Here is a 20,298-nt window from a genome sequence, read left to right as displayed (position 1 = left end):
CCACTGCTCATGCCTGAACCACCGCAAGACTTCGCAGGCACGCCACGAAATACTGCCAAGTCAACCGAGATACAGCGCGACGTCCGGTCAGACTTTCAAAATAAAAGTACAACTTGTAGATATTGCAAACGTCGAAATGTATTTTATGTCCAAAAACGGCTTTCACGCACTATATCAAAAGCTATATCAGGTGTGACAAAACAAACAACACATTTTTCCTCAGTGCAGCTGCCATTAATGACTGAACCAGGACATTAGTCAAGTGAAACGATTAAACAGTATGTAAAAATACTGCACAACAGCACAAACACAATTTAGATAGATCGATGAAATGGAACACCTGGGTGCGAGTAGGCGTAACACGCAAAACTATTTTATTTTGGAGGGCTGGCCAAACAACTTAAGGTGTTTGTCTTACCATCTGTTGGCTTCACGAGACTCGGGCTCGCACAGCCACTCAGCTGGGCAGTTTCGGTAGCAGGGCGCCACATGCTGGCAGCATATGGTCTAAATTGGTATCATGTGGTTATGTATTTCCGCAGACACAAGCATTATTAAGATGAAAAGTCATAAAGGTATATTTTACTACTTAGATTATCGTGTTGCATTAATGCAGACCTGTTAGAGTTTAGTATGCAGTTTATATCTACATTTGAATGTATTTAGGCATATTTGGTTTGATATTATACAACTGTCATCGTGTAGCGACAAAGACATTCAAGAAAGCATTTGGGTTTTTTTTCATATGAATGGCTGGGACCTCACGAACGTCACAGACTGGATGGCATAGTATACCAACCTGTTTAATTACCTCCATATACAACTTGTGAAGTAGAAATTGTTGTGCGTTATGACTGTAGAATTTGTTTTGTATCATATTATATGAAAAATGTATGAAACTGATATTTGTATACAAGTTGCACATTATTGGAAAATGACTCTTCTGCAAGATCCACACACAAGAAGAACATAGCAGGGTAAAAAAAAGCACTTTTCCTGTGACCTACATAGTCTCCTGATTTGCTATGTATAGTCAGTTTATTGATTGGATGTACAGTAGTTACAATTGAATTCAACCATAAACTGCATATAATTTTAACAGTGAGTCAAGTTTTCATTGCAGAAAAAGTATCAAAACATTCAAAAAAATTTCAACCACTCCTGCAGCATAATACACATCTCCCTTATCCCTCTGTATATGATTAAACTAGTATCAAATGAATATTTGGACTGCATCTGCAAGGTCTATTAAATGATGCTTCACATCATACCCTTAAGTAAAAAGGCCTTTTGCACAGAAGATATTTTGACATGTCACAACAGGAAAAGCACAGTTATAAAAAATAAAATAAAATAACAATAAATAAATAAAAATGTCAATTCCATTTAACTGTTTTGGTTTCAGGTTGGTCTCTCTGTCCAGATTCACTGGCCATAGTTGAATATTGCTGATGTTATTAGTAACACCTGTATAATAATGCTTGAAAATGTTATTGTTAATCAAAAGGTCAGACTTTTAAAAACAACCATCAGCCATGTCACATATACTGGAATCAATATCAGTCATTTGCATCACGAAAGTTCACTGTGCGCAGCTCTATGGTGCTACCCAATTACAGTGTGGCCTGACATGTGGGTACGCTTATGCTGACTATAATATCCTGACATACTGTAATGTACAGGATCATACTGTAATAACATGAAACAAGTGTGAGCTCCTATGAAATTTACAAGCAATAACATTTAATAGTCCACATTAACAATACATACTGTAATAAAGAAAGAAAAATGGGAAAGGAAAGATATAGTATACAGTACACACCTCATGATAGTTTATCCTTCACAGTAATCAGGTGCTGAACATCCACAAAGTTAAACAGGGAAACTTTGCTAATTGTACACATAGCCCTACTAAATTGGTTATATATTAGATATATTTTTAACCTTAACCACCATTCACACAGAGTCATGCCTTTCAAAATATTTGAAAGGACTTGAATATTTCTTTCTCTCTTTCCTGCCTGCTGGAGTTTTGTTCATCCAATGGACACACGATGGCACCAGAGGATCAACACAGACCTGTTATTCAGGCCACGAAGAAAAAAGACACGAGACGAAACACTTAACATAAACAAGAGCAGGGTGCCATGAGGCGGAAGAAGCAGAATTAAATGCAGTAATAAGTGCATGAAATAAAGACTGCGGTGAGGGATTTGATATTTATTTATTTTTTAATGTTTGGCGACATAAAGTGAAACGTAAAGTAAAGCTGTCACTTTGTACTATTTAGTCACAGCACCGCCACAAGTATATTTCGGGAGCGTATTTAAAGAAATGTCGAGACTTTTACCATTCATCAGTTGTATGTACAGTGTGTCCAGTCGGGTCATATGGAGAGCTTCTCCCAGTCTACCTCCACTGCTACGACCGCTCCCAGCTGGACAGACATGTGTTTTCGCAGCCGGCAAAAAGGAACTGATAGACCTTCCTGTCCTGAATGAGGACGAGCTCGAAGAGCAGTTTGTGAGAGGTTCTGGACCCGGGGGACAGGCTACCAACAAAACTAGCAACTGTGTGGTGCTCAAGCACATCCCCACTGGGATTGTAGTCAAGGTAGGAGCAAATCTTTAACTTTGTCATAAATGATGTCCAGGTGTAGTAGATAGTTTTATTCATTCTTTGGAAACAGCAGTTGACAAAAAACAGTCTAGCCTCTTGGTCAATAGTAGCTGTTTTGATGCTTTCTAGTACAACCCCAAATCAGAAAAAGTTGGGGCGATATGTAAACTCAAAATTAAAACTGAAAATACTGATTTGTAAATGATCTGCCCTGTGTTGCACTGAAAACAATATAGCAGCACATTATTTTCAAGGTTCAAGGATTTTATTGTCAATTCACCGTATGTGCAGGACATACAGAAAATCGAAATACTGTTTCTCTCTCATCTAGTATCGGGTGCCATAACATTTAGGAACTAAAACAGAATAAAGTTGAATAAAAATAGAATTGAATAAGAACTGGATTGACGTAATTAGGATAAATCTAAACGGTATAGCCAATAATCTGTGACTCAAAACCAAGTACAGTCAGTGACAGTAGTGCAAAACAATAATAGGAGATTGTCAGATGGTTCAGCATCAGCAGGGCGTTTGTGATGAGGTGCAAATAGCATATGAAGGTATACATGGACAGTATTGCAAATGACCAACAGCAGCAGATATCTCGGCAAAAAAACAAAAACAAACAGTTAGCAGCAGATTCACATATAACAGAAGGTAAAACAGCAGAGGTAGTTGTTTTTTTTATGTGATACCAGGAATTTTATTTTTTGTTTAAAATAAACACTTTAATTGTGATGCCTGCAATACATTTCAGAAAAGTTGGAACTGTAAAGTATTTGCCACAGTGTGATGGTGTCATTCCTTTTCACAACACAAACAATGTTTAGGACTGAGGACAACAAGTGATTAAGTGTGTCAGGTGTAGTTTTGTCCCATTCTTCCTGTAAACAAGTGTTAAGATGCACAACAGTCCTGGATCTTCAAAATGCACCACACATTCTCTATTGGGGACAGGTCAGGGCTGCAGGCAGGCCAGTCCAGCACTCACACCATTTTTCTCCACAGCCAGGCCCTGGTAATGTGTGCAGTATGAGGTTTTGCATTGTCTTGTTGAAATATGCATGGGTGTCCCTGGAAAAGATGTTGCCTTGAAGGAATCTCTATGTGTTTTTCAGCATTAAGGGAGCCATCACAGAAGTGTAAGTTACCTTTTGCAAGGGCACTGACACAACCCCAGACGACAGCAGACCCTGGCTTTTGGACTTATTGCTGGTAACAGTATGGACGGTCCTTTTCGTCTTTGGTTCGGAGCATATGGCATCCATTCTTTCCAAAAAAAAGACCTGAAACACTGATTCGTCTGACCACAATACACATTTCCACTGTGTGATGGTCCATCCCAGATGCCTCTGAACCCAGAGCAGTCGACTGCACTTCTGGACACTGTTGACAAAGGACTTCCTTTTGGCTGTTAGGCTAGTGGTTAAGGCGCAGCGCTTTCGCTGCAGCGCCCCGGGTTCGAATCCAGGTTGCGTCAGGAAGGGCATCCGGCGTAAAAAATGTGCCAAATGTCAACATGCAAATCGATTCACTGTGGCGACCCTGAAACGCGAAAAAGCCGAAAGTGACATTCATACAGTTTTAAGCAACATGTATAGATGTATCTATGTATTGTAGTGCCTGACACAGGTGTGCCAAAGGGATCCTGAGCCCATGTGGTTATATCGTTTATGAGTGACAGTTCTTGATGCAGTGCTGTCTGAGGGATGAGAGAGCACAGTCATCCAACTTAGCTACAAAAAATCTACTTTCAAAGTTATGTGATTTACTAAACCTGTTTTTATTTTTTGTACCATTCTCCCTGCAGTGCCATCAAACTAGATCTGTGGATATAAATCGAAAGCGTGCCCGGGACATTATGAGAGAGAAGCTTGATGTTGCATACAAAGGAGAACTTAGTGAAATTCTTGTGAAGAAGAAAGAGTCTGTGCTGAGGAAGCAAGAGAAGAGGAGGAAGGCAAATGAGAATCTGGAGAGGAAAAAACAGTTTAAAGAAGCACTGGCTGCAGACTCTAAACCCTGGAATGACACAGTTTAAAATGTTTGTGTAGAATATAGAAAGAAGACATTGAATACTTGTGTGGTCCAGTACTATATGTCTGCAAACTGTGCAAAGACTGAATAACAAAACCTGTACAGGTGCTGTTGACAGTATCAAATCCAAATGACCTTGTATATGAATGCCATAGTATCTTTCATGCAAAGCTGCAATAAATAGTACTCCACATAATACAAGATAAGGAAGGAGAAAGAAATTAAAAATAAAAACAGTCTAAACTGTTGATGTGCTGTTTTTTTAAGGTGCTGCACTGATGATTGTTTTTAATTGAACGATTTTATAGCATTTTAGTCCAATTTATCACTACATACCAGCAAAACTATTGTTACTGTTATTAATGATTTCTAATTGGAGCCTACTCCCAATACTTTAAGACGTAAACAATCATTTTATTTTTACCAGGTTATAGGATATTTAAAATGGTAACGACTGAATCATGCTTTTAAAATTACTTCCTGTTCATATACCACAAGAAAAACCATTTGTTTTTAGCATTTGTTAATCCAGGTAATCTTATTGAGATCGACACTTTTTAATAAGAGAGACATGAATACGGCAAAGATTCTGGTGGGGCCTGTTGAGAGACCATCTGTATAACAGCCAGAGATGTAGCCAATCAGAGAGCTGCTTTTATGCTCCAGCTCTTCCGGTTTGGGCGAAACAGCCAATGAGAGGAGCGGTTGTGTTTTTAAATCCACCATGCTTTCACCATCCTTTTCTGCAGCTTCTGGGTCTGTTTGACGTCGCAGAAGCAGGGAATTAAACATTGAACAGCCCGTGCATATAGAGGGCATTTTTAAACAGACTCCTCGTCCTCATTAAATTTTATTCTTGGAACTGAGATGGCAAAAGGTAAACCTGCAAATTGTTGTTTCAGTAATTGTTTTATACAGGCTACAATAGTTAATGCGAACAGATAATGCTAGCTAAGGTAAATAAAATAATTAAATTAGTAAGATTAAATAACTATCTGATATTTGCAAATAAAATCTCCAGACAGCGGTCGGCTTTAGTATAACGTTGGGTGAATTATACAGCATTGCATACATTTATTTATTTGCGTATTTTTTAAAGGGAAGAAAAATGTACTGAGAGACAAAAAGCCCCAGGACAGTGTTGAACGTAAAGTCACCTCACAGAACGAGACAAAGGAGAACAAACCAGCAACTATCAAGGTACGTCCTGTGGTTTGGTTTTACGCTTCTGCTGCTCTCGTTTCCGCCAACTAAGGTAGCAAAATAACTAGTTCTTTGTCCCAAACTATGTTAACAAGCCAACCCTAAGGAAATACAGTGGGTCCTGGTTTCTTCTTCGCAGGCTTCTTGGACTTTTCCGGACCAGTTCACCTTAAGAGTAGCTTAACGCCTGTAGAGGGCATTATTCAGTAGTTTTTAAGGTAACCCATGGACTGAAAACACAAAATATGCTATAGTGAATACATTCCAATAACAGCTGTGTTGACTTGACCGTAATAAGCAGTATTGTTTTCATTAGACGTTTCAATACTGACAGCAAATGAACAAAAATAGCAATTGGACTTAAGTCGCACTGTGCCATGTTCAAGGCTATTAAAGAGGAAAAAAAGACTACGCAAAAGTGAACCAGGATTTAAAAAGTAAATAGTATTTTATTCTAAAGTCGAATTAATTATTTAAGTGTGTTTACTGCTGCATATATTATCTTAAAAGTCAGTGAACAATGCACCCAGCAAGCGTTTTGATATTTTTTTTTTTTAAGGGGAACGGAAAAATTCAAATAAGCTGCGAAGACGCAAGCAGGTTCAGCCTCTTCCTGAACTTGGCGTCGTAGCAATGCCTACAAACCTTTCCTTCGAGTATCTGAAGAGGTTAAAAGCGATGCCTTTAACCTCTTCAGGTGGCCCAAACAGACTTCGCCTGTGGGCTGTGTAACGCATAGACTACTGCTTTACTGAGTAATGTAATGCAAATAAAGTATTGCACTTCAAGTAGAGACGGCACTGTTGGCATGGGGAAGTATACCAATCTTGAGTTGGTAGGCAGAGTAGCGCAGCCATTTGTGTTGGATTCAATGTGAGTTTTAAGGATTGAACGACGTTTTTATTAACAAAAAAGTGATGGCTACAAAGAGCATTGCAGAACATGTGCAACCTGTCTCTAAAAATGGAGTTTCTTGAATTCGCATGCAAGTTATGAGTAGTTAGGAGCAGGAATAACTACATTAAAACAGTCTGACTGCACCATCTATACGGTTCTAAACAGTCACAAAACATGGCTTTTCTCTTTTTGTAGCTCATCAGATTTGCATACTGATACAACCTTGGCCATCTAAATGTATGTAACTCCTTAAGTTTACTCCTGTGTGCAGTACATGGCTTTTCCTTTTTTTCCCCACAAAGTTGTATCATTATTATTTTTTTCAGGATTGCAAGGGTAAAGTGCAGTCCATTCTCCAGAGTCTACGAAATTCAAGCAAACCTAGAGCCCCTCTCGGTGACAGTTCAAGCATGCTGATCCAGGAAGGAAATGAATCTGATGGAGCTAATCCTGACATATCAAAGCTGGAAAAGAGTAAGTGGCATATCTTAAACCATTCTGATTGACTAAAATAAAATTCTGTTGTTTAATCATTTGTATTACATGCATTTGCCTGTTTTGCTGTTGCCCACTGTGTTACCATATGGTCAGCAGATCCATGTGTGCCATGCAGAAGTGAATGGTAGCAGTCTTTGCTGACCTGCTATCTCATGACATGACCTAACTGTATTTTGAAGGAACCTCAGTCTCTTGATTTGTTTAAGGCCGCAGTCAATTTGCATTCTTCTCTTCCTCATTTTAGGCAAGCCCGATAACACAGAACCTGAGAGCTGTGAGTCCAAAGAGCAGAATCCTGAAATGGCTTCTCACAGTCATGGGATCACAGAGCAAGCCACTGACCAACTTGTGCAAAAAGAATCCACCACACCGACAAATGCTGGGTCTACAGCAAGCAAAAAAGTTTCAGCATCAAAACCCCGGAGCAGAACTGGTCACAAACTTGGAGCAAAGAAGTGAGTGCACCAGGCACACAGTGCAACAGCTCCTTTCACAGTCAGTTGCACAATAATAATCTCATTTCTCTGATAATGTCTCTCTTCTTAGGATGGAGACTAAAGTTTGCCAAAACAGAAAGGTTACAGACTATTATCCCATCAGACGAAGTAACAGAAAAACTAAGGCAGAGTTGAAGGTTTGTGTGGAAAAATCCTTACTTATTAATGTATCCTTTTGCTTTCTGTGCTGATTATTTTTGTACTGTCAACAGGATGAGGAACATAAACATATCGATGACCTGATAACGAATGGCACAGAAGAAGGAATGCAGGTAACATTTAATGGTTTGAGTGTTGTGACGCTTTGAATGTACTGCATACTATAGAATTAGAAATAAGCAGTGAAGAGTTCTAGTTTGTGACAAATCCCAAAGTTTTGCCAAATTGGTTAAACTTCACACTTTGTTGCTTTTAAATGTTGACAGATCAAAAACATAGAAGGAAAAGGAAGAGGGGTATTTGCTGTCAAGGGCTTCAAAAAGGGAGAGTTTGTGGTAGAGTACCATGGAGACCTACTGGAGCTAGCTGAGGCGAAAACAAGAGAGGCCCAGTACGCTCAAGACCCGCAGACAGGCTGTTACATGTACTATTTCCAGTATCAGTGCAAGACCTACTGGTAAGTGCAGACATCACTGCTTTGAAATAGCACTGATGTGGTTTCATGTTTTGTGTCTTTTTTTTTTTTTTTTTTTTTTCCCCACTTTCTGGGAATCCTAACGTACCTGCAAACCAGGGGGACTTTCTGGAGTCATGTGCAGACATAGTTATGCAGAACAATTCATTAAAATTAGTTTGGGTATAAAAATATTGATGAATTAAGTCTCCCTTACTCTATATAACAGCAACATCTTTCTTACCTTTATATAATATCCTTTCTTTAGCCTCTAGCTTTGGCAAATGCTTTTTATGGTCATATATTGCAATCATGCTTAGAAAATATTCTCCCCCACAGGGTTTCTTTTTTCTTTTTTTTTTTTTAACTATGAAAAGACTTTGGCTGGCTTAGGAAATTAACTCATGAGAAGAGTTACAGATGATTGAAGACTTGAAAATGGAAATTATTTGTTCAGATTTTCTGGCAGACTTCTAGTTTGCATACCTGTGCTGTGATGTAGTTTTATCTTGCTGTTTATATTACAGTGTAGATGCTACAAAGGAAACAAGTCGTCATGGAAGACTGATCAATCACAGTAAAACAGGCAACTGCCAGACTAAGCTTCATGTCATCGATGGAACCCCTCATCTGATCTTAGTGGCTTCCAGGGACATCAAAGCAGAGGAGGAGCTGCTGTACGACTACGGTGACCGGAGTAAAGCTTCGATCTTGGCTCACCCTTGGCTTAAATACTGAATATTTGACCAAAACTGTTCAGAATTCAGATGAATTGGTGCTCTCTGCTGGCCTGTGACATCTCTATGGAGAAGATGCTACAGATAAGCAGGCCAACATGATTTTTTTTTTTTAAGTACAAAAACTGTTTTTGTTTTAGGTGGAGGCTAAAGCGTCAGCTCAGTGTATTTTTGCAACAGTTGTTTTTATCATGCTTTTATATTTCTTACCTAACTGTAGTAGATGGATGCAAGCTTGAAGTGTTTTTCTCCTGGATAAGTTTCACATTGTCCAGGAAACCTCCTGGACAATGTGACATTTTGTAGGAATATAATTCTGACCATTCAAATTCACAATTGTAACTTATTACCTGTGCTGTAAATTGAAGAATAAAATAGTTTTTCATTGCAGCTTTCATGGAAAACGATGTTTAACCATGAGTTGATTACCTGTGACACCATTCTCCAGTTGGAATAGAACCAACAACACTGTGTTTATAGGGTTTGCACTTTAATCTACAGGCACCCTACTGTCATATTTACAACCATCCTGCAGTGCTACTGGTGAAGATGATGCTAATTTGTACCAAAGTATTGCAAAGGAGTGGTAAAACTGGAAAAACAGGCAAATAAAAATCTAGTTCATAATGCTGTGAATGTTCTATTGTAGCCAGAGCGACAAAAACATTGTGTCGTGGAAGGACAGCAGCTGTGTTGTCAGTACCTTTAGCATGTGCAACAAAATTTTGAGTGAACTCTGTTAATTCAGTAAAGTCTGTTCTTTGGTTCTCTTTTGCTGAGAAATTTGTTTTTTAAGCTGTCAACAGGGGTCCTCCCTTAAGATCCTGCTCCATGACTTGAATAACTGTCCTCATTACCCTGATATTAATGTGTGAAGTCAAATACTGTAGTTTATGGTCTGTGGCAAATGCCTTCTGCATCACAGTTAAATAACAGAAGCCTTTAAAAAGTAGCCAAACACAGAAAAATATTTTAATGAATAATTTGAGCGGACAGCTTTGATAGCTGACAGCTGAAAATGTGTGTCGATTACTGGACCGACATGAAGCCTGTTGCAAACTTCGTCTGTAAATAGAGTACTTCATCACTCCCAAAGGAAAGACTGAGTAAAAAAACAATTTTGAGTGCACTCAAAATCTCCAACTAGTTGGATAATACTTTCCAGTTTCATTTGATATCAATCATTCCATAATATATATTTATATATACACAGTAATTTCATTTTGCAACTCCATATTACTACAAACCACCTTAGGTTCAAATAACAGGTACAAAATACAGGGTTATTCAAAAAGAATGAACCGATTTCATTACGCAATATCTTAAGGAAAAGTAATACAAAACTCCAGCCAAGTCACAAGTATTCTACTCACAATCAACTTTTATTTCCTGTCTTAAAAGTGTTCAATGTGGCCAGCACAGGCAACATCAATGCAATAAGGGAATTCCTCCCAGGCGTGTATTAGCATATCACGATCCACTGAGTTGATCGCTGTTGTTATTCGATGTTTAAGGCCATCAAGGTTAATGCCTGTGGCAGCCATTCAAAACTTAGATAACTCCTCGTTCAAATGGTCACTGACTCATTCCATGATGATGCTTGAGAACTGAAGCAATGCGTAATGAGATCAGTTCATTCTTTTTGAATAACCCTGTACAGAGCTTGTTAGATTAAGAAACAGACATTGTAAAAAATAGTATAAAAGTGGCTAACTGATGATACAGTAGGCTGACAAATCCTGTTTGTCTTCTACGTGCTCAGATCTCGCTATAGATTTTTCATTTTCGCCTGAATGAAAACCTGTAAACAGAAAAGACCCAGAATTAGTTGAAGTTTCTGAACATGGTGGTGTAAACATGGAGCACACGAATATAACTGCCAAGAAAGCAGTACTGAGTCACGCCAGGCACCACTAATTTATACACACTGCTGATTTGTAACTTCTCTGTCTCAGTGCAAACATCCTCAGCATCAGTGTGAATAAATTTGGTCACAAGTATATGATTAAGGGATGGGCTGTGAAAACAACCTCCCTGCTAATTTGTTTTGGCATCATGTGGTTGCTACTGAAGATTGTCTTGAAAGCTTGCCATCTGAGGTGCACAGCTAGAAATGGTGTATGGCTAGAAATAAAAGTTGTACTTTTTCAGATTATTTCTTTGTCATCTGCACAGTCACACTTATGTAGTCAGTAAAGCACTCCAGCCTCTTACTTACAATTTGCCTATGGTCATCCTCTCCTCTTTTGCATCATTTATGGTGGCTGAACTGTGCTCTGTAGTTGCTGGTATCTCCAGATCCACTTCCACCATGGCTGGTTCAGCCTGTGGCAGAATCCCACTGCAGGGGCATGTATAGCTTTATGTTAATTGAGAATATTTTATGTGAAGGTGTCATGCATCAAAACTAGTTCCAAAACAAAATTAATGACAATGAAGCAATATAATCACTAGGATCTATAGAAAAACTGGGATCAAGGTTATCAACAAAAATTAAATTGGCAAGGAAATTGGAAGTTAATTTAAGCGTCAGTACAGATCATGTCTACTGCTGAAATTTACCATATTTAACTGAGGTGTTGATACTGTTGTGTTTTCTTTGTCATATTAGCCAACAGAATAAAAGTTGTTTTTTGATTATTGATTTCCATTAGTCAGTCAGGTCTCTATTTATGGACAGACTATATATGATTCTGTATGAGTAAAGGTTCAAAAGACTCCAGGCAAGTGACAGGGGTCTGGTTCTGGGACAACAGGACCTCACCCATCACTACACAGGAGCACACTGAGTTAGGGACCATCTACAAATTACTGTCCAATTGAAATGTTACATTAGCTGTTTTTCAACACCTGTATGTTGGCTTATGTACATTATTAGTGCTGTCAATCAATTAAAATATTTTATCTCAATTAATCACACAACTGTCCATAGATAACTCATGATTATTCACAAATTAATCACACTTTCTAAAAATCTGTTCTAAACAGTGGTGGAAAGTAACTAAGTACTATGGCAAGTTAGTGGATTCTAGAGATCCTGCAATGGATTGAGTCAGGCTGTCTTTTTACAGAGGCTTCCATGCCCCATACAGTGCGTGACCCTGGATAGCTGCTGCTTTTATTAACAGGAGCACAACACAGAGCACATGAACTTATATTCAGTCTCTCCCCCTGCACTTAAGTACAATTTTGAGGTATCTGTACTTGAGGATTTTCATTTTCTGTTACTTCATACTTTGACTTCATTACATTTCAGAGGCAAATATTGTGCTGTATTAATAATTGTTTTAATAGAAATAGCCTGTTGAATGTTAGTTGAAAATCCAACTTCAAATTAATTTCACAGCAGTCAATATAATCCAGTTTTGAGGAAGAGAAGTTACCATGAATTTTGCAATAAAACCTCCTTTATAAATCTTGCTTAGAAGGGACTCTAAGCTCACTTGCTCACCTCTTGTACAGCTGAAGCTCCTCCTGGGCCACCATGAGCTGAGCCTTCAGCCGGTTCCTCTCCTGCAGTACCTCCTTCAGCTCCTGCATGGTGAAGCGCGGTCTGTTGGGGTCTGTAAGGTCCACCAGCAGCTGATTTGGTCCGACTATTCGCTTTGATGGCAGACAGAAACTGCATCACTAAACACCCACTTACATCGGACAGGAGCTTAAACTGTAGCTACACTCCAGCTGACAGATTGTACTCACCGTGGCCTGCCCCGCCGAGCCATCCTTGATGAGCCTGTCTAGTTCACTCTTTAAGTTGTCCCGCTCCATTTTCAGTTCCTCGAGGGACAAGTTGTACTTATTCACTAAAGTCTCGAACATTTCTAAAATGCGGACTATCCTGAACTTCAAATCCGACACTTCTTCTCCCGTGCTGCTGATTTTTAACAAATCTCGTCCGATCACGTACGAAATGTCATAAACATCTTCAACCGTGAGGTCAAGCGCGTCCTTCTCGAATGCCAGAGTGGGAGACGACTCTTCACCAACCTCCATGACGGAACGATAAGACTCCGAAAAATCCTCCTAAAAATGCAAACTTTTCCAAAGCCCTTACTTACAATACTCTAGAAACAGCGCCTTTTTGTTTTTCACCAGCCCTAAATACTTTTACCGAGGTATGGTGACCGCAGATGAGCTGCACTTCCCCCATCACTTGTCCACCAATGGCGTGATCGTTTGACAGCAGAGGAGGGCAAAGTATCCTAGCAACAGGTGAATACAAAGATCAATTTTGGGACAAGAGAACTCCTCCCTGAGTCTTTTGGGCAGCAATTGTAAGACAGCATATAGAGCTGTTATTAGTTATTTGGCAGATATAGGTATTTTGGATAGAATTTAGTAGTTTATGCCGTTCTAAGAGCTTTTTTAAAAAAAAAAACATTCCTACGGCTCTATTATCGTTCCCCACTCCAGCCCAGCAGGTGGCCGTAATGCACCTTAGGTTGGCTTGCAAACCGCAAATAAACATCATAAGATAGCTCATCCCTCAACACTGTCGCTCTGTAAAGGCGGGCCTTTATTTCCACGGTAGGCCTATAGAAAACTGGTAAGAAAAATATGTGACACCTCTCAGCTTTTCTTTTCTCTCTGTCAAACTACATGTCAGAATCACATGATTTGATGTTTTTTGTAACCTTACCTTTGTACTCATTTTCTATCTTTGTTCTATTATTTCACATTTCAAAGAGTAAAATGGTCCAGGAAGGATTTTTGCCAACACCAAAGAATGTCTTGATAATGCTATAAACTATCAAAGTAGAAAATTCATTTTAACAACCTAAACATGTGTTAGGTAATTTCTTAGTCAGATAGATATTTGTTAGACATCTGTTGTATTAGCAAATGTTTAGTGGAGACGGGCTGTCTATGCTCAGGTTGGTAAATGCTTAGTTCATTGTCATGAGTTCTGCAGGCTGTTGACCAGGCCAAGGTCAACTAGATTGCAGAGTCTGCAGGCAGGATGAATATTGCTAGTAGCATGCTATGCTCAGCCGTAATCTTAATTATAATATCTTCCGAGGCTTACTGTTCGGACATGTCCCTGAATGTCCTGTATGTTTTTAGATACACACCACTAATCAACAGCCACACACTTTAATTTTCTCCATGTTTTGACTACTGCTCTGGTCAGCTGCCAAGCTGGCATATCAGGTGACGTCACAGTTTGACGTTGCCTGTGTAGGATGGGGCTAGCCCAACCAAGTGATTAAATTGTATAGGCTATTAGGTTCAGGGCTTTTTTCATCTTCCGGGCTGCCTGCGCGCAGTACTGGAGGTGGAAGATGCCTGGACGTGTGATGTTAATTTTGCCTGTGATCCTTTGAATAAACCAGCACGGTTATATTTTTTATATATCCAAGTGGTCTGCGTCGTCTCTCAGAGTTCCTGGTTGAAAGAACTGGGTAATATCTTTCACATGATATCTAGCATACTTGTCTTAATCATATTAGTAACACAATAACAACATTCATAAGTTAAAAAATAAAACTTTATTATTTTATTCTGAAAAAACATTACAGATGCAGCCTTGCAAATACTAGTGGTTAAGCCATATTTTTAGAGTACTCATAAGTGTTGGAATATATTTCCTTTCGTGTTTTACCAGTATTATTGTGTATTAAAGTGTAAACCACAAGGTGTAGTGCTGCAAGTATATAGCATGCTCTTTTCAACTATTTAGAGGATGACATCATCTAGCTCATTCCCTGCATCCTGAAACCAAGTTTATACACTTTAACAGTAATTTTCCACCTAGACATAAATGACACAAGATGTCAACCATCACCTTTTATGTGTCTTATGGTTCGCTGGACCCATTTCTAACACATAATGTCATTATTAGCAAAAGAAACTTTACAAAGTGTTCATTAAAAAAATTCTTCTATGTTCCATATTACAGACACTTTGCCACGCTGGCAAGAAAATACATCATGTAGGGTAGTGACACCATGTCTTTATTAAGGCCAAGCGATATACTGAGAATTGTGGATGCTAAGTTATTTGACATTACAGCAGGATTTTAATATATAAAGTAACACACTGACAGGTAATGACTTTGAAGCCACAAAATCCTAAGAAGTCATAAATACATGGGTGTACAGGCATGGCCAGATGTCTCACATTTTAACTACTTGGGTTACTTTACCAAGTTAGCTACAATGCTACCAAAATGTGCTGTAAAAGCTGGCAACACTAATAATAAATGGGGGTCATTCATCACAGTTTCAAGTGTATAAAGGCAATAGAAATATATTTTAAACATACAATATTTAAAATAACCAAGTAAACCAGTTCTTTCCAGTTCTTGTAAATATGTCTGCTGTCTGTTGCTGACACCGTATGGGGAAAAAAAATAAGAGCAGTCATAAAAAAAGAGTTTATATTCAAATTCAAGATCACAGAAAGGAAACAAGTCTTCTGATTGGCAACAGTGTGGGATCGTCTGCGATCAAACCAGCTGCCACCATTGGCATTATAGCAGTGAAGATCCTGTGCAAAGAATAAAACAGAAAATAGTGAGGCTTGACAAAGTGGAGAAACTACAAAAAGCACCAGAAGCATTGTTGTGATCAGCGTAATGTTTGTGAGAAGCATTGTTGTGATCAGCGTAATGTGTGTGACCTTCAGTGAACCACAGTGACACTCAGGATCAACAACTCACACAATACAAAAACAGGTAGCCTGAAATGTGATTTGTTTTGCTGATTCCTGTAAATCAGTATCTTTCTCTGATGGTGTTTATAAGACACATTATAATGATAAATTACATTAATAGGGTGTCACAAGAAAAATGGAAATAGGGCTGGCCCTCTTCACAAGTGCAATGGTAAACCTTGAAGTATGAAGAAATGTGTGAAAGTCCTGTGCCAAACTCATTACTCACAAGCGTCTTATTCCTGATTCAGGCTGATCAGTGGAACTGGAGCATGGTGGATGTGATGGTGTATAAACAGTGGAGCTGACGTCATCCTCAGACTCCTCACTGTGGGATATGGAATGGGTAACCTTTAATGTTGCTATCAGTGTTTAGTAAAACTGAGTTACATGTAAAGTTTGTTAAGAAAACCAGACCTTTTGTAATATGCCAGCTCTTCCTGGAGCACAAACACTTGGGCCTTGAGTTCATTCCTCTCCTGCAGGACGTGACGAAGCTCCTGCAGAGTGAAGTGAGGTTTGTCTGACTCCTGCTCCAGGCTATCTGTCTCCTCTTCTGACTGTGTTTCAGTTGACCCTTTCTGCAGTCAGAGCACACATTCAGCATTTCTACCGGCACAGTATGAACACAGAAACACTAATAAATAAACAAGCAGCTCGGCAACTCCGCATTAGGCAACCCTTTGGAGGCACAGTCACAATCATTGTTTCTGTTGGTGAAGGTAAGCTGATTTGTAAATAAACTGAAAGCATGTCACATGTTAGAGATAGCCCTGCAATGGATTGGCAACCTGTCCAGGGTGTACCCCGCCCTTCGCCCGATTGCTGGCCGGGATTGGCTCCGGCCCCCCCGTGACCCCGTTCAGGGACTAAGCAGTAAAAAATGAATGAATGAATGAATGAATGTTAGAGATATTTGGAAAAGTCGTCAGGGAGCCTTGCCAAGACACACCGACAGAGAAATAATGCTTTGTGTTCAGTATAAACAGCCTCCACTACAACCACAGTAAGACTGTGTATACGGAGAACTTAAGCAGTTGGTACCTGCTGTTGCAAAGCTGTCACATCTTCATTTTCATCACCATCTTCCACAATATTTTCTCTGTTTGATGACCCCGGGAGAAGGGAAAGACTCTTGTCACAGTTCACCAGGAAGCCAGGGTCCCCTCCACACTCCATCCACACTGAATTTGGTTTGATGGAGTCAGCTGACATGGCTGCAGAGGACTGGATTTGTGGCACAAAACATGCACTTAGGTGCCAAAAGAAAATAGTAAACTACAGCCAATCATAGCTTCAACATAATAATATTCTTGGTTTACAGCCTGCTACAGTAAATATACAGCAAGCCCTTTTTCTTACCATCATCTGTTGTGATGTAGGTAGAGATACCCTGGACCTTCTAAGAGACAACTCTTCCATCTCAGTGACCTCTCTCTCTAGCTCCCACTCCCAGAGCCCCTTCCTCAGCCTTGTGACCTCCAGCTGCAGAGCCCTTAGCTCCTGTTGCTGTGCCTGGGCTGCAGCCTCCAGCTCAGCCCTCTGCTGGATCAGTCCCTTCCCCTGGGCCTCCATCACTCCTATCCTGTGACGAAGGTCCTGGTTGATCCTCATCAACCGGTGCTGCTGCATCTGGAGCTATAGTTGAGGGAATTTGTTTTAGGACTACTTATTATGGTGAAAGACAGAAAATTGTATCTTAGTATTTGTGGTACAGGTGGTTTAAATCCTCACCGCCTCAACATCCTCATTCCTCAGGGTCAGCTCATGTTCTTTAGCTCGGATTTCATCCTTCTGTTTATCCACCAAGTCTTTCAGCTTCTTCATCACCTGTTTTTCTTTTTCTGACATTCCTGCAGGTATCATAAAAAAAGTACAGAGTGAATTCTAATAAGAGAATGTGCTTTACCCTGCCACTCAACAGTTCAGGCACAAAAGTTTTGTTCTGTTTTTTAGCCTATTAAAGGACAAGGTTGCTCATTTCCCAGAATTATCACAACATACAGTACAACATGCTGTGTTGTTATTAACATAACCCATATATAATAAATCACATAAATTTAGCTCATAACTACATGGATGGCTTATGAGAAAGTGGTCCCTAAGCACACACAGATAATAGGCCCCCCGAGCCATCTATATAGGACCATCAGTCATTTAATGTGTCTTTATATAACTTTTCTGCATCTCTTTGTGATAATTCTATAATTTTGTGTGGTCATTTTGGATCACCATATAACAATGAATTGATCAAACCACGTCTTTCTTTAGGAGGTCTGGAGGTTGAAAACAAGTTACTGAGTTATTTCATTAGGAAAGCTAAAGAAAGCTTAGAAAAAAGAAGTACTAATACTAACAGAAGTACTAATAAAATCAATTTGAACCTTCTAAAATAATTAAACCCCTCTCATTAAGAGTCATTGCTGGAGATAACCCACCCTCCTGTTTCTGACGGTCTTCTTCTGTGATGGAGGACTCTTTAGGAGGGAGGCTGGTGAACAGCTTCTTGTTCTCTGCCTGAAGCTGAGTGATTTGAGAAGTCAGGTCCTGCACTTCTCCTCTCCAAACATCCTCCACCAGTTCCAACTCCTGAGTGTAAGCGATGGAGAAAAAATAAGAAAGAGTGCAATTGCAGCCAAGTGTCTGCATAGAGTGGGCCCTACTTGGCATTTGTTTGGAAAGGACTGATATATGTAGCTCATAGACAAATTATGTCAGAAAGGGCAAGGAGCAAAACCCCCTCACTGAAAAAAGATATAAACCAACCACAAATCATGCAGCCATGTAGTCTGTGATTGTTGTGTCTCCTTATGGTCAATCTGTCTTTAATAACATTTTGCATTGTTTTACATCTCAATTTTTTGCATGTCTTTGCAGTTGTTTTGCACCTCTTTCTGCTCGTTTTACATGGTTTTTGTAGTTAATTTCCATCTTTTCTTGTGGTAATTTTGTGTGTCTGGTTGTTTTTTGGATAATCCCCACCTCTTTTAGGGTATTCATCCCACTGTCTTACATCTCTTTGTGGTGGTTTTCCGTTGTTATTGTTTGTATGTGGTCTTATCCATGTCTTTAGTAATCTTTTGTCCCTTTGTAGTGTATCATTTAGTTTATGCGTCCCTTTCTGTGATATTTTGCAGCTGAAGACAAGGGGCACTAAAGATCCATTCAGTAGCCTAATTCACCCATGACATACTGTATGTATGTGCATGAAGATGAGACCCGACAAAATCAGCAATATTTAAGATTTTGTTGCCTCCTAAATTTGGAACGCAAATGTTCCAGCTGAGTATTTAGAGTATCTGAGCTAAGCTAATAAACAGGTACACAGTCAGGTTGACAGAGACCTTCTGGTGCTTCCTTTCCTGCTCGCATCGGTCGCTCCGCTCCTGTCTCAGCCTGTCCAGCTCCCTCCGCAGCCCCTCCGCCTCTTGTCCAGCGGCTCCACGGCTAACCAGCACCTCTAGCAGCTCCAGAACCCGCACTACTTTGGGCACTACCCCAACCAGAGCCTCACACCCAAACCTGTCGATGATCCGCTCGAAGTCCTGGCCGAGCAGCGCCGCTATGTCGTACACATCGGTAACCGTCAGCTCCTCCGCGGGTCTCTCCAGCGCTGATTTAACGCAGGTTTCCATACCCGTCTTCTGCTTTATTTACACCTCCGACATTGAACATATTTCTCTTTATGATCACACTCTTAAATGGACTCACACTTGCTGTATAAAGTCGAGTCTGAACAAGCTAGCCTAAACATGAGTTAACTTGAACCAGTTTGTTGACAGTTTTAACTTCTGGTGCTGCGTTCCATTTTCTCGCGAAAACTCGTGCTGCTTTAAACGTTAATAGCATCCTGGCGTATGTAATAGACTGTAGCTGAAACAACAGACTTAAGGTCATCGTAAACTGACAAATAATAAAAATATTATTGTTGATAATACATTGTTTCTGCTGTCACTGTGTGGTCCTCTTCGACGAGCGTCGTTTAGTTAGATTCAACGGCGGATTTAAAAAAATTGTCATACTTACAATTGCTCCTGAAGGCAGCGGCCCTGGGTCGAATTCCCACTGCGCATGTCATGAAATTATTAAAGCATTGCCCTTTGTGTTTCATGCCCATCATTCAACTTTAAAAATATCCCAGCACTACTACCTACTACTTCTACAGGTAGCCTATAACAACATTTAATAAGTATTTACTAAAATGTTAAGTGTATAAATAATAGGTGTTTTTCTTTATTAACTTATTTTTAGATATCAATACAACCTTTTCCATTATTTGTGTAGTAACTTTTGTCCATTAATTATAGGCTGTAGATTCTGTGATTAATATGGTTAAGTCTACTGGGTGGACACAACAGCATATAGTCTGATCAAGACTACTGAAAGAAATTGTCAGTTGGTTTCTTCTTGAATGTTCTTTGTGTGATTGTCATTATTGATAAATTCCTTGAACAAATTCTATCTAAAAGGCTTCATAGGCTTAGAACAAGATGAAGTAACATAATGAGACATAAATCCAACATGTATTTATTGTTCATCTGTT

General features: G+C 39.5%; 4 protein-coding genes across 5 annotated transcripts; 2 read left to right on the top strand and 2 right to left on the bottom strand.

Moving 5' to 3' along the window:
- The first annotated feature begins 2,075 nt into the window (after window positions 1-2,075).
- Window positions 2,076-4,904, top strand: mtrfr (mitochondrial translation release factor in rescue). The gene is made up of 2 exons (XM_020602536.1): window positions 2,076-2,613; window positions 4,430-4,904. Exons 1-2 carry the CDS (start codon window positions 2,335-2,337, stop codon window positions 4,658-4,660), a joined length of 510 nt encoding a protein of 169 aa, XP_020458192.1. The 5' UTR covers window positions 2,076-2,334; the 3' UTR covers window positions 4,661-4,904.
- Window positions 4,905-5,385: 481 nt separating this feature from the next.
- kmt5ab (lysine methyltransferase 5Ab) lies at window positions 5,386-9,491 on the top strand. Of its 2 annotated transcripts, none has more exons than XM_020602533.1 (8): window positions 5,386-5,533; window positions 5,756-5,856; window positions 7,083-7,230; window positions 7,499-7,709; window positions 7,801-7,888; window positions 7,964-8,023; window positions 8,177-8,367; window positions 8,892-9,491. In XM_020602533.1, the coding sequence occupies exons 1-8, from the start codon at window positions 5,524-5,526 to the stop codon at window positions 9,100-9,102; spliced, it is 1,020 nt and encodes a 339-aa protein (XP_020458189.1). In that variant the 5' UTR covers window positions 5,386-5,523; the 3' UTR covers window positions 9,103-9,491. The 2 variants fall into 2 exon arrangements, with proteins under 2 accessions (XP_020458189.1, XP_020458190.1); XM_020602534.1 differs by lacking the exon at window positions 5,386-5,533 and adding an exon at window positions 6,952-6,993 and having other exon boundaries at window positions 5,770-5,856.
- rilpl2 (Rab interacting lysosomal protein-like 2) lies at window positions 9,204-13,278 on the bottom strand. The gene is made up of 4 exons (XM_020602535.1): window positions 12,801-13,278; window positions 12,553-12,704; window positions 11,320-11,442; window positions 9,204-10,902 (listed from the first exon to the last, which is right to left on the bottom strand). Exons 1-4 carry the CDS (start codon window positions 13,092-13,094, stop codon window positions 10,881-10,883), a joined length of 591 nt encoding a protein of 196 aa, XP_020458191.1. The 5' UTR covers window positions 13,095-13,278; the 3' UTR covers window positions 9,204-10,880.
- Window positions 13,279-15,034: 1,756 nt separating this feature from the next.
- Window positions 15,035-19,732, bottom strand: LOC109961511 (RILP-like protein 1). The gene is made up of 8 exons (XM_020602366.1): window positions 19,100-19,732; window positions 18,194-18,344; window positions 17,490-17,608; window positions 17,118-17,393; window positions 16,800-16,982; window positions 16,173-16,336; window positions 15,985-16,083; window positions 15,035-15,590 (listed from the first exon to the last, which is right to left on the bottom strand). Exons 1-8 carry the CDS (start codon window positions 19,388-19,390, stop codon window positions 15,497-15,499), a joined length of 1,377 nt encoding a protein of 458 aa, XP_020458022.1. The 5' UTR covers window positions 19,391-19,732; the 3' UTR covers window positions 15,035-15,496.
- Between the last annotated feature and the right edge of the window lie 566 nt (window positions 19,733-20,298).

Source organism: Monopterus albus, unplaced genomic scaffold (assembly GCF_001952655.1).
Source record: "Monopterus albus unplaced genomic scaffold, M_albus_1.0 scaffold56.1, whole genome shotgun sequence".
NCBI lineage: Eukaryota > Metazoa > Chordata > Actinopteri > Synbranchiformes > Synbranchidae > Monopterus > Monopterus albus.
The sequence above is the reverse complement of the archived record's forward strand: the minus strand, read 5'-3'. Positions and strand labels throughout refer to the sequence as shown.